The following is a 14723-nucleotide window of genomic DNA, read 5'->3' on the forward strand; positions in this document are numbered from 1 at the left end:
AAGAACAGTGTCCCTACATCTAAGGTCAAGGTCACACTTAGGTGTTTATTCACAATGGGGTGCTGCATATAAGGATACAGAGTATTGGTTGTTATGTCCGGGCTGTAACTTTTTTTTGTATGGACAGATTTGAAAATAACTTGCCATATGTGTTCGACATACCAAGACGACGTGTCACGTGCAAGACCCATGTCCCTACTTCTAAGGTGAAAGATACACTTAGTGTTTATTCACAATGGAATGCTGAATATAAGGACATAAGAATGTAGGTTGTCAAGTATGGGTGGTATTTTTTTATGTTCAGAGACAATTTAAAATAACTTGCCATATGTATTTGTTTGATCTTAAACTTTTTATGTACTGACCTTGTTCATAGTTCAATGTCACATTCGGGGGCATTCGTCACATACCGTGACAGCTCTTGTTTCTAATTTAATTCAAATGGAATATCCGTGTGTTCGTCATTCAATTTCAGAATTGCATTACGTTCGTAAACTTTGTACTGTATGGTTGTATTGGCAATAATTAAGTGCGCATGCACATAAAGTTCAAGTAAAACTATAACAGTGTGTTTTATTTTTCATTTCAGTACAGTCAAATGGGTCACGGACATTACGGACCATAGATAGTACGGACCAGATTTATGGACATTACGGACCTTGCATTTAACAGAAAAAAAACTGAGTTGACGATGGACAGTCTGCGCTTTGATCCAAAATAATGCATTTAGTTTTACCTCTGTATAATGAAAGCTTATGTCGCCATTCGCATTTATAAAAACGAAAACTGCATTCTGCTGATTCGACACGTGTATTCCATTTGTCACACAGAGTCGCATGACTAACTGATCTAATGGTTTTTAGAGATCCAGAACTGTGACGTGTGAATAAGGCAAGTACAAGTGGAGTACTTTTCTCTAAATCCACTTTGAAATCCATATACAAGATTATGGTTTATAATGTACGACTCTTGCTGCACGTAAAAGTATCTTTGAATTAGTGAATTTACACTTCTAGCCGGGATAAATTTGTCACTGTTCATAGACTCAGGGGTATAAAACGTGCGACGCTTGCGAAAGTTTCAACTCGTGAATGTCGGAGGAGAAGTATAAACACTAGGTATTTGATCTTATATTATAGTAAATTGCAACGTAGCCCATGTGAAATGTACCTTCTCTAAAACCCTTACAAGTTTATAAAAGCCTTTAAAAGCAGCAGACGATCATTAATAGCAGCAGAAGATCGTTTCCAAACAGTTTCATCTGGGAGTAGGATGTGTTATTGGTCTCACGTTGCACATATTGTACTTAAGGAATGAATTGCGGGATTGATGTCATTATCGGGGTATGAACGCAATTGGGCTGGTCAAAGTGTGTGGAGTCCGTTGATTGATGAACGCAATTGCCGAAATGACGTTCATTTAAGGAATGGAAGTTGGGGTGTAAATATTAGACCACAAACCTGGTACCTGAGTGGCCTCGGTGAAAAGTGCAATTGCCAACGTCAATGTCATTTCCGGAAGTTAGATAATACAGTCCGGATAGAACAGAGCTAAGCTGATTGTACTTAACTGCAACCATTAGAACTCGTCTAAAATAAGGATTAAGTCGTAACTTCAATGACATTTAGTCTGTATAAACGTCACAAATGGCCATACATATTGTTTTGTGGCCTCAACTTTATGTTAATTTTCAATAATATAACTTAAGTTCAATTCACATAAATATGTAGCCAAATAAAGAAACTATGACACTAAGATAATTTCAAATTACGACTAAAATCTACTTTAAGATCTTTATTGAAACAGCCCCTGGCACATGGCTATCATTGGGGAAAAGTACGTGGTCTCAGCTCCAGAGAGCCGGGACATAGAAAAGTTGAGCGGATATATGTTGGTGATTAGATTTTCCCATCAAATGAAACATAATCAAACGCGATTCAATTTGTAAGTAGCCTTTTAATATAATGATTAAATACTCATTGGTTACCAATCATCGTTTTGAAAACAAAATCTTCACACGTCTAAATTTGACAGAATAATTCTTTTTCTGTTTGTAAAAAATCAGATTCTACACACAGTTACTTATTTGTGATTTTATGTCAAACATTAAAAGCAACAAAACAGCTATAATATTTGTATCGTTATTAATCTTATTGATTCAGAAGTCGCGAAGGTATAGAAACTTAAAAATAAAAATAGAGAAATCAAATTAATGGATATCGAGGAACATAAAAATGGATATCCTTTTGATTTCCCTATCATTATTATACAATACGTATACTATTATATATTATGTATGTATAATGTTCAGTTACTACTTACACTTGCTTTACTCAAACTCCATATCTCATCTTTTTTATAAAACCATGAGCAATACTACGTATGGGACTAACATCAAAAATTAAAAGATGAAAAGTTCACTGTCCTCGCATCTCAGTTTATATCTAGGACAAATTGCATGAATTTAGACGTAAACTTTACATATTTTATTTCATTTTGTAACATATTTAGAGCGAATACGATTGTCGATTTTGTTTACCGAACATCGGCTATGCAATCCGTTGGCTGAAGTCATCGGTTATTTTAATTTCATTAAAGCAAGCATTATATTTAAGTGTTATTGAATTGTTGTAGCAATATAGATATTCAACTATTGTCGACGAAGGACGACAGCCTAATTACAAGATCGTGCTGCGCACTTCTGAGCTAAGTAGACAAGGGTCTGCCTCGGTATGTTTCTAGAGGACCATGTTCAGAATGCGCTGTAAACCGGAAATTCAAACGCAGCAGAAGTTTGGTGACACGCTTTTAATTTTGCATTTTTTTTCATGAAATATTTCTTGCGTTGATATCGGCACCGTGCCATTAAGACACCACAACTGGCATCGCTGGCAACGAATAACATGTGTTTACCGTCATTGATGACGAAAGTGAACTACACAAAATTCACGAATTGGAATTATTAAAAACATATATTGCTATTAAATGCCATTCGTAATATCTAGGTCATCTCCGGTAAACTTGGAAAATAATCGACAAGTTACGTGTAAATGCCGATCATAATCCGATTTATTGCGTATTAGTTGTCAAACTTAAGTTATCCCGGATCCGGTTGAGTAAGTATTGGGCGAATGTTGGAGTAGACGCACAATTTGCGTAATATAAAAAATAAACACCACCGTCTGAATCGATCTACATAATATTAAGTCAAGTCAAGTAATATTTATTTTCTGAAGTCGGATAACATAACAAGTAACTCTACTGAGCTTTTTACACCGACAATTAAAAAAATATTATTTAAAAATTATATATAATTATTAAGCGAGAGAAAATCTGAAAAAGTACGAACACCAAAAGTTTGTATGCCTGTTCTCTTTTTTCCAATGTGGAACTTTTTGTCCTTTTTACTGTTTTGATGTACGTGGTTATGTAGACGCTTGTTGAAAATCGTTTTATGAAAATTATGTTGATGTGCAAGCGTCTATTATTGCACATGGCGCATGATCAAACAAAATGGCTGACACCACCGGGTAACAATAAGTTTCGCTTTTATTTGTTCACATTGTGCTAGTTTTCTCTCATTTTGATTCTATTTTTTGCGGCTATATGTTTTTTTTGTTTATTAAATTAACAGTTGATATACAATACTGTTTAGTTAATGGTACGAATAAACCTAAAGTGAGCCGCATTTTTTTTGATTCACAGAAAATTCTGGAATGTTGAATTTTATCGATGTTAGACCGTTGGAAAATGAAACATGAATCTTTTGAATTATCATTATGAAAACCACAATTTTTATACATTTTTAACCTTCATTTAGTATACACTGAATAATTGCCTTGGTCTTGCGATGCCAATTTTCCTCTTTTCAGCTGATATCCTCTTTTTTTGGCCTTAAAACTTAAAAAAAAAAATGACTTTTACCTGATGTGTACAAAAAAAAAAAAAATCTATTTCTCACTATACCCAGCGATATAAGCATATCACACACCGTGTTCACTTCTATACTTTGCCCTGCGTCCCCCCATGTTGAGTCTATGCTATACACGGCCTTGCAAAGTGTTAATTACCGAGAACAATTATGTCTCCCACATTCATTGTTTTTGCCCTGTCCGTCAGACAGTCTGTCAGTCAGTCAGTCTGTACATCACACTTCGTTTCTGCTCACTAACTAGAATAGACCCAGGAACTTCATACTTGGTATGCTAGTTGGTCATGACAAGTAGAATACCCTTATTGATTTTGGGGTCACTAGCTCAAAGGTCAAGGTCGCAGTGACCTTGAGGTGAAGAAAAGGTTTCCGCTCAATAACTAAAGAACGCTTGTACCCAGGAACTTCATACTTGGTATGCTAGTTGTTCATCACTAGTAGATGACTCCTTTTGATTTTGAGATCTGTTTATCAAAGGTCAAGGTCACTGTAACCTTGAGGTAAAGTGTTTCCGTTCGATATAACTAATGAACGCTTGCAACCAGGAACTTCATACTTAGTATGCTAGTTGGTCATGACTAGTAGATGACCCCTATTGATTTTGAGATCACTTGTTCAAAGGTCAAGGTCGCCGTGACCTTGAGGTGAAGGAACAGTTTCCGCTCAATAACTAAAGATCGCTTGTAGCTAGGAACTTAATATTTGGTATGCTAGTAGATGACTCCTATTGATTTTGAGATCAGTAGGTTAAAGGTCAAGGTCACCGTGACCTTGAGGTGAAGAAACAGTTTCCTCTCAATAACTTAAGAACGCTTGCACCCAGGAACTGCATACTTTGTATGCTAGTTGGTCATGACTAGTAGATGAACCCTATTGATTTTGAGATCACTAGGTCAAAGGTTAAGGTTGCCGTGACCATGAGGTGTAGAAATGGTTACCACTCAGTAACTAAAGAACGCTTGCACCCAGGAACTTCATACTTGGTATGCAAGTTGGTCATGACTAGTAGATGACCCCTATTGATTTTGTGATCAGTCCGTTTGTCAGTCAGTCAGTCCATCAGTCTGTACGTCACACTTTGTTTTGCTCAATAAATAAAGAATGCTTGCAGCCAGGAACTTCATACTTGGTATGCTAGTCAGTCATGACTAGTAGATGACCCCTATTGATTTTGACATCAGTAGGTCAAAGGTCAACATGCCGTGACCTTGAGGTTAAGAAACAGTTACCCTCAGTAACTAAAGAACACTTGCACCCAAGAACTGCAAGTTGGTCATGTAGATGATCCCTAATGATTTTGTGATCAGTAGGTCAAAGGTCAAGGTCACAATGACCTTGAGCTGAAAAATGGTTTATGATCAATTATTGAATAACACTTGCGCCCAGCCGCCCAGGAACTTCATACAATGCAAACTCTGTTTACATTTTCCACGATTAATTAACAACACTTTTTAATACGGGTGAATAAACCTAACTTCACTGTTGGTTTGTCTCCAGTCCAAAATTACAAATTTCATGTTCATCATTTATTTTTTTCTCAGCTACGACCACACAATAGGGGAGACAAGCGCTATTTCAAAAAAGCAATCTCTAGTTGTAGCTGTTTTCAATTTTCTGAAGACTATTTCTTTGTTCATGTACTATAACTATAATTCTAGAGTAAGTTTCAAATCACTTGGTTCGTACTGGAAACGTGGTTTAATTATTTGTTAAGTAAATGTATGTTAAACAGGGAACACTGGTTTCAAAGCTGTCATTTGCTTTTCAGACATGCTAAAATTCCCACCATTACCTGGGCACAAAGAAATGATGTTGTTTATCTGACCATATGCCTAGAAGACTGCAAGGACCCAGCCATCACACTCACAGATGATAAACTTGTATTCAGGTATGAAACCTTACTTTAACTATAGTAAATACAGTAGAAACTCACTAAACCGGAACTCCACAAAACTGGAATCCTCGGGATACTGGACTTTTTTCAGAGTCCCAGTTTTCCCCAGAATTCCGGATACTGGAATAAAAATCAAGAAAATTTGTTAGTTGTCAACATAATTTTACCTCACAAAACCAGACCTATATTTGTTCCAACATGTCAAAATGATTTTGTGTATTAGGGATACGCGAATCGCGTGTCACTTTGTTTTGACAGCCGGAGCGTCGTTAAATATTGCACCTGTGATGTTGTGTTATTAACTGGATAATCGATAATGATGATTGCGCCGTGGATTGACTACCGCACGATAATCAAAGACTTCTATGATTGAATCAAATTAGAGCGGTGCGTTCATTAAACTATCAAACATACTTAACAAGCATTGAATTACAGATAATCGGATAATTTGTTTGTTTGTTACTCAAATCAAGAACTTTGATTGGTGATGAAGTGGTCATTTTCGTGAGTTGTTTAATATTAAGAGTTGGAAAAAAGGATGATTATAAAAACGCGCGTGTTTTCATTTTATTCCAGTTTTCAACTTCCCTTTAAAGGTTGACTAATATTTTGAGTAAACTTACTCTGTACATCAAATCGTCACTAAACCGGAAATTTTGCCCGGTCTGGACCTTGTCCGGTTTATTGAGTTTCAACTGTACTACACTATCATTTATAGACAATAAACTTGTATTTCAGGTATGAAAGCATAAATCATACTCTGAAATCTGTACTATTATTTATTGCTTGACTATTTGAAGAATAAGGTGGTCTGTAACATTTAGTCTGGCTTTTGTATCACAAGGTTTCAGTTAAAGGAAGTTTTGGAAGTACAGTCAAACCTGTATTAAGTGGCCACCTTAGGGAAAAGGTCAAAGTGGCTGCTGTAGACAGGTGGCCATTTAATCCAGGTTTGAAATGTATGGTGCTTACATTTACAGCTTTTTTAAAACTGGTATCAATATTTATAAATGAGAAATGACTGGCACTTAAATAACATTGTATAAAATTTCCATATCATCCAGGGCTTTTTTTTTATATAACCCACCCAGATAATATTTCATACTGATCTCTGAATGTGATGTAAATCAAAAACTTCTTGATTCAATTAGCATTACCCCCAAAACATCATCTTAACTTATTATGATGTTGAATGAACCAGTACAGGTAAAAAATCATTCATAAAAAAAAAGCATTTTTTTAAAAACTTTTCTTGAGTTGGGGAAATACCAATATTTGGCTTTGCTATTGATATTTCAGCCTTTTCGGGCCTTTTGAAAGGGAAAAGAAACTAACTTTTAATAATTTCCTCACTCGCAGGACATAACAGCTTGTTCTTTTAACTGTAGAATAAGCCCTGTCATCTATTGCTTTCATGTTCAATCTTGACATTTAAATAAGAATAACACCCCCCACCCCCCCTAAAAAAAAAACAAATCCTAGAATTGACCAGAGAGCTATACTACCAACCAAAGCGTAGGCTTTGGCGTCAGCGTCACACCTTAAGGTTTTGCGTGCAACATAGGTTAATATCTCAGCAACTACTTGAGGTATTGCATTGAGACTTTATAAAATGGTACTCAATCATCCAACCTACTTAATTAACCAAGTGAGATAACTCTAGTTTGCATTTAATGCAAAGATTAGGCCTTTATTATTTGACTTAGAAATTCTTGTGAAGGTTTTGCATGTAACCACATTTATGTCAATATCTCAGCAAATATATCATGTATTGCATTGAAACTTTAGATATGTATTCCCAACTATCTAGCCTACTAAAATAATGAAGTAAGATAACACTTTTTTGAATATAATGCAAATTATGGGCCTTTATTATTTCACATAGAAATTCTGGTTAAGGTTTTGCATGTAAGCACACATAGGTTAATATCTGTATTTTGCAAATAATGGCCCTTTATTATTAGACTTAAAAATTCTGGTAAATTTTTCCATGTAACCACATTTATGTTAATATCTCAGCACATCATGTATTGCATTGAAATTTAATCTAACAGTGATCCATGCATGTTTCGCCAAAACTTTTCAATCCTTACACTGAAAAGTGGCGGAATAGTCCAGCGCACTGTCTCTGTGACAGCTCTTGTTACTCAACTTCTATACCCTTCATTGAATAGACTGAATACACAGTAATTGTTGACTTAAAATTAGGTTACATAATACCATTTCATTCAAAATTCTAATTTTGGCCCCTATTCTGTTCTGTTAATTTGCAATTGTTATCCTTTGTCTAAAGGCAAAGTTGATGCTGTTTTTAATTCAGCGGAGGATATGGCAGTCTGTGACTAATCTTGTTATGTCTTAAACAGAAATGATAATACTGATTCCTGTGTAATGTAAGAAGATTTGTTGGGTAACATAAAGTAAATTAACTTTGCCAACTATTCTTGACAATTTTAAGGCATTGTTATAAAAAGTATAAAAGTTTGAAGATTTTTATAATTTTACAGTGGGAAAGGTGGCACCAATAAGGAGCTGTATGAAATCACAGTTTTGTTTTACAAAGAAGTGAATCCACAGGTTAGTATTGGAGCTTTTATTTCAGCTTACTTTTCTAAAGAAAAAAAATTGAAGTAATTGTCATAGCCTTGGTGTTGTTCAAAATATTTAATCTTGGCGGTAACTTTAAAAAAACAACAACATTCAAGTTATTCAAATGAAACTTTGTACACATGTTACCATAACCAATTTGAACTTGCATCTATATATATGACAGTATATATTTCTAGCTTTAATAGAAGTTCAGTTATGCCCTCTTTTCAACTGAAAACAATGGCTAGGTGTTTGCTCAGCTGACCTTTTACTACATTTTAGCAGTTTTAGTTCCGTTTTCTGTTGGTGGATTTAAAAACATTTTAGATATTCATGAAACTTGGCACATAAGACATTGTAACTTGTGACCTTACGCATATTTGTAGCAGACTGACAAACTGAAAATAAATGAGTAAGCGCTGAAATATATGTTTGATTCTTTGATGATTTCTGCTTTGAGGTAATGTGGATTTATTATGATCTTTGATGGATTTATTATAAGATGTACAGGAATTTCACATATTTTCCACCAAGGCAATGGTTTAAAGATAACTTGTCAATAATAAATACAAAAATCAAAGCCTTTGTGTTTCATTAGTGCTGTTGTCATTCCAGGAATCAAAATACGGAGTCCAAGCCAGAAATGTTCAGTTTGTGATCAGAAAGAAGGAAACTGGGCCATATTGGCCACAGTTGTTAAAAAATGAAAAGAAGGTATAAAGATAGTCATTTAAATACTTAATGTTCCTATATATATATCATAGCATATAAAACTCATATATTTTGCCGCTTAACGACATGCTTTCATTAAACATTGTATGAGTTTATATAAGGCCTAGTATCTTTTAGGGTTAATTGATTACAGAAATCAAAGAAGTATATAACTAGAATAGTCTCAATCAGATAATGTTTGATAAAACCCTGAGGTTCACATGATGCTTTATTTAACAGAAATGTATTGGGTTACTCATCCTCTCACTCGTTATATTCTAATCAGGTAGATACGTGGGCAGAGGATAGTGCTTTGTAAACTGTATTAGGCAGTTGCCTAATTCAAGACTCTTTTTAGTTTTTTTAGACTGGAGAAATAACTTGAGAAATACTAACATAATCAAATGAAATTTTACATAGAGAAAATTAATCTTCTGTTTCTTGAATATTTTGATGCAAGCATTTTTGAATGAAAAGTGTGATGTGAAAAATCACTGATTTAATCTGATACCAATTGTTTTATTTCCCCCCTTTGCTTCAAATTAATATATTTTGGCTTTTAATTGATTTATTTTATGAAAATAACAGTGAAAGTATGATTATTTTGTTGAAATTAAATTTTAAATAATTATTTCTGGGGAAAATTAATAGTATATGAAGCAATATAGTATTTTTATATTATAATATTACCCTTTTATATATTATACCTTGTGACTGCAGGCATTCTGGTTGAAAACAGACTTTAACAAATGGAAGGATGAGGATGAGTCCGATGATGAAGTGGACAAAAATATGGATCTAGCTGAGGTAACATGAGATTATACACGCCCATTTGTGGTATGAGATGTACAATGCTATGGCGCTGATGTCTGTCCATCCATCCGTCAAACAGTTTGGTTTTGTTCTATTGATTAATGATGTCCAATGTCCTCTAATTTTACAAGAAGATTTGAATTCATGTATGATTTGACATCAAAATGACAAGGCCATTGTAATCTTAAGAAATATTATAGTTTTTAATTAAAGTTGCAAATGTATGGCTAAAATGATTTTTTAATATTCATTAAAAAAAAATAATGAATATTCTACTACCAAAATGATTGCCGGTACGCCTGCGTTGGTCTAAATATAGAGGCTTGGAATTTCCAATAAATTGGATTTCAGACACTTATTAAACAGGAAATAGTCAAACGCTTCATTGTCTGACGATATCCGCTGTCAGAGGTTGTTGTCACAGATGTATTGGTCAACCTCTTTAAGTAATACAAATCTTGTTATTTAATCTGTGGATGTTTCCAGAACAGATATTAACAAGGAATTTTCCAGCCTTAACAAGAAACAAACCTGATACATATAAGTAAATGTACATAGCAGATTCAAAAACAACCACTCCATTGTTTTTCACTTGGAAGTTCTATGGGGCTTATGCTACATGTTTGAAATTACCAAATAAATAAATCTTACCTTCTCCTTTCAGATGATGCAGAATATGGGTGGTATGGGAGGCATGGGCGGCATGGGTGGCATGGGCGGCATGGGTGGAGCAGGTCCAGGGCTAAATATGGTATGTGAATGATAGAATTTTACAACCATGTATTTTTCGTAACAGTTGTGATATTTATCACAACAGTACATAAACTGATTGGTATGGTGTTAGCTACCAGTAATTGTGTAGTTCAATGCTGTTGGGGGATATCTTTCAAGCTCAAGTTACTTAAAGTTTTTGTAGTGGAATGGATGTGTTTCATTATGTTGCAGCAGGCCTTCTGTCTTCAGGAAGAAAGTTTCAAATCTTAGCATATCTAAATGTTGTGTTTTCTTTGAATGTTTTCCATGTTGATATAACAACTGCCAATCACTTTAGAATCCTTGACCATGCTCCAATCAGGAGCTGATCATAAGTCATCATTTACATTAATTTTAAATAACAGAAATGCATGCAATTGTTAATGAGCAACTTTGATTAATGATTTGACGATTATTTTTCAGCCACCTGATGAAGAAGAGGACAGTGATGATGAAGGTAAACATTCATGTTCCAAAATTATATCATAATGATACTTAGTGGACTGTTACCTGATAAACTGTCCAAAACTGATTTTTTAGCTTGTCTGTTTTCAAAGAAAAAAGTAAGGCATTGTGAAAGCCTTGGTGTCATTGTGGGCACCAGTGTGCAAATCTTGAACCTTGATAACAGTTCCACGATATACAATTGTAACTTGGTACCCATGATGCCAGAGACAATATTCACATGTATAACAAGGCACATGACTTCAATAATTGTCTAGTTACGCCTTTTTTTATGCCCCCGAAGTTGGGCATATTAAAATCGCACCGTCCATCTGTCCGTCCGTCCGGCTCTGTAACTTTCCCTTGTATGGACAGATTTTAAAATAACTTGCCACATGTGTTCCACTTACCAAGACGACGTGTGGCGTGCAAGACTCGTGTCCCTACCTCAAAGGTCAAGGTCACACTTAGTGTTTATTCACAATGGAGTGCTGCGTATAAGGACATAGGGTATAGGTTGTCGTGTCCGGGCTGTAACTTTCGCTTGTATGGACAGATTTTAAAATAACTTGCCACATGTGTACCACATACCAAGACGACGTGTCGCGTGCAAGACCCGTGTCCCTACCTCAAAGGTCAAGGTCACACTTAGTGTTTATTCACAATGGAGTGCTGCATATAAGGACATAGAGTATAGGTTGTCGTGTCCGGGCTGTAACTTTATCTTGTATGGACAGATTTAAAAATAACTTGCCACATGTGTTCCACATAACAAGACGACGTGTCATGTGCAAGACCCGTGTCTTTACCTCAAAGGTCAAGGTCACACTTAGTGTTTATTCACAATGGAGTGCTGCATATAATTTTGAAATAACTTGCCAAATGTGTTCCACATACCAAGACGACGTGTGGCGTGCAAAACCCGTGTCCCTACCTCAAAGGTCAAGGTCACACTTAGTGTTTATTCACAATGGAGTGCTGCATATAAGGACATGGAGTATAGGTTGTCGTGTCCGGGCTGTAACTTTCTCTTGTATGGACAGATTTTAAAATAACTTGCCACATGTGTTCCACATACCAAGACGACGTGTCGCGTGCAAAACCCGTGTCCCTACCTCAAAGGTCAAGGTCACACTAAGTATTTATTCACAATGGAGTGCTGCATATAAGGACATAGAGTATAGGTTGTCGTGTCCAGGCTGTAACTTTCCCTTGTATGGACAGATTTTAAAATAACTTGCCAAATGTGTTCCACATACCAAGACGACGTGTCGCGTGCAAAACCCGTGTCCCTACCTCAAAGGTCAAGGTCACACTTAGTGTTTATTCACAATGGAGTGCTGCATATAAGGACATAGAGTATAGGTTGTCGTGTCCGGGCTGTAACTTTCTCTTGTATGGACAGATTTTAAAATAACTTGCCACATGTGTTCCGTGTTCCACATACCAAGACGACGTGTCACGTGCAAGACCCATGTCCCTACCTCAAAGGTCAAGGTCACACTTAAGTGTTTATTCACAATGGAGTGCTGCATATAAGGACATAGAGTATAGGTTGTCGTGTCAGGGCTGTTACTTTCCCTTGTATGGACAGATTTTAAAATCACTCGCTACATGTGTTCCACATATGAAGACGACGTGTCATGTGCAAGACCCATGTCCCTACCTCTAAGGTGAAAGATACACTAAGTGTTTATTCACAAGGGAATTCTGAATATAAGGACATAACAGTGTAGGTTGTCAAGTATGGGTGGTATTTTTTTATGTTCAGAGGCAATTTAAAATAACTTGCCGTATGTATTTGACACGTAAAGGCAAGATCAACTTTTCATGTACTGACCTTGTTCGTAGGTCAATGTCACATTCGGGGGCTTTCGTCACATACTGTGACAGCTCTTGTTTACTGGAAAATTTGAACACAGTGCTCTTGCTTATCAAGTGATTTTTCTTATTAACAAACACAAGTTTGTATATACCTAAAGTAGCTTTGAAGTAACTTTGATTTGGTTTTAAAGTATTGTGATTGCCATGGGACTTTGGCTGTAACGCTAAACCTTACCAAGATATTGGTATGAAAGTTAGTTAAATGTTGCCAGTGCAAACATTACCAAATAAAACACCTACAAATTATGAACGTATCACGGCCCATAACCGTGTTAGTTGCTTTAAAAATTGTTGATTTTTTTTTCCTATGTATAATATTTGAAATCTTTATTTTCAGATTTACCAGACTTAGAATGATTTCCATCTAATTCATTGCCATAACAACCATGTGATCATACAAGCACCTGCAGGGGCGCATGAACATTGCTTAGCAACACCACTCTGTTTCCATGGATTCTGTTGCTGTAGACAACTGTGCTGCAAACTATTAACTATGCTAAGGAACTCATGATTATAATGCCTATGAAGGTGGACCACTTGGAATGCAGATTGTTTTTGGCCATTTTTGTGATGTTTTATATTCCTTTATGTATTTATGTGTTTTTGAGAGAAAAATATTAGTCAATGATGAATGATTACGCAACTTGGTACACAAAACTGATGAAAACGTAAGTAAGCAATAAAATAAATTCATTTGCAGCGGAATTTTACAAGTTATTAACAAACAATACTTGATACTATTGTGATAGTGCTTGTATGATTATAAACGCAAACATAACCTTCTTTTTAATCGCACAGTTCTGTAAATAAGTTTTAATATCAAATGTAAAAAAAGAAATTAAGAAAAAGGAAGCATAATTAGCCTGGAAAAGGTCTTGCAAGTATTCTATGTTGGAAATAGAGAGATCAAACATTTGCTGTGTGCTTGTTTCCCATAACCATTTCAATTTTGGTAACTCAATATTCATCTTCCCATTGTGTCCGTATCTGTTCCATGTGTAAATGTACATGAAAACTCTGCTGTGATATGCAGTAGATTGGTATGAAAATAAAACGTTAGTGAATTTTTGTAAAGCTGTTGGTTTAAATGACAGTCATTAGTAACTTTGGCCTCATTGTCTCTAGCATTGCAAGTATAGAAGAACTAGTATTTTAACGAGAACATTCACCTTCTCGAATATTCATTGTTACGCTTAATTGATGAGGTGGGACCTTCATGGCCATCCTGTTAATATTTATAATGGCAGTTTACTTCAGGGCATTTGAAAGAGGTTATTCTAACGGACCATGCACAAAGCATATTGTAATTCACGTTTTTGTGTGTAGAAACATCCCACATTATACTATTGAGTATGACAGTGACATTCCTTCTGTGCAGGAGTACAATTGGTGTCCTTATTGAGTGTTGCCCTACATATTATATTTAGGGCAACACTCAATAAGGTCACCAATATGATATATGCAGGTTAAGCGTTATTATGACACTACATTAATTTTAAGTATTCAGTATGACATGTTTAACATTGACCTTTGAGCTGGGCTTGACAAAAGGTATGGCCTGGTTGAGTTTAACATTGACCTTTGAGCTGTTCAGGACTGCACAATACCATCCATACAGGGTTGCAAAAGGTATGGCAATGTTGAGTTTAACATTGCCATTTGACCTGTGCCAGACTGCTCAGTACGACGTTTTTAGTGGTATCA

At 35.5% G+C, this 14723-nt stretch overlaps 1 protein-coding gene across 1 annotated transcript; it reads left to right on the plus strand.

Annotated features, from left to right (window-relative positions):
* The first annotated feature begins 3432 nt into the window (after positions 1 to 3432).
* LOC128226998 (uncharacterized) lies at positions 3433 to 14087 on the plus strand. Its single transcript, XM_052937191.1, has 8 exons — positions 3433 to 3530; positions 5700 to 5819; positions 8333 to 8402; positions 9030 to 9128; positions 9846 to 9932; positions 10603 to 10689; positions 11115 to 11148; positions 13357 to 14087. Exons 1-8 carry the CDS (start codon positions 3514 to 3516, stop codon positions 13374 to 13376), a joined length of 534 nt encoding a protein of 177 aa, XP_052793151.1. The 5' UTR covers positions 3433 to 3513; the 3' UTR covers positions 13377 to 14087.
* The last annotated feature ends 636 nt before the right edge of the window (positions 14088 to 14723 follow it).

The sequence above is a fragment of the Mya arenaria genome, chromosome 1 (genome assembly GCF_026914265.1).
Source record: "Mya arenaria isolate MELC-2E11 chromosome 1, ASM2691426v1".
NCBI lineage: Eukaryota > Metazoa > Mollusca > Bivalvia > Myida > Myidae > Mya > Mya arenaria.

Excerpts from the sequence above, each read along its gene's own strand:
- LOC128226998 (XM_052937191.1), top strand. Across the intron at positions 9,129-9,845 it reads TGTTAAAAAATGAAAAGAAG|GCATTCTGGTTGAAAACAGA; the intron begins GTATAAAGATAG and ends TTGTGACTGCAG. Across the intron at positions 11,149-13,356 it reads AGAGGACAGTGATGATGAAG|ATTTACCAGACTTAGAATGA; the intron begins GTAAACATTCAT and ends CTTTATTTTCAG.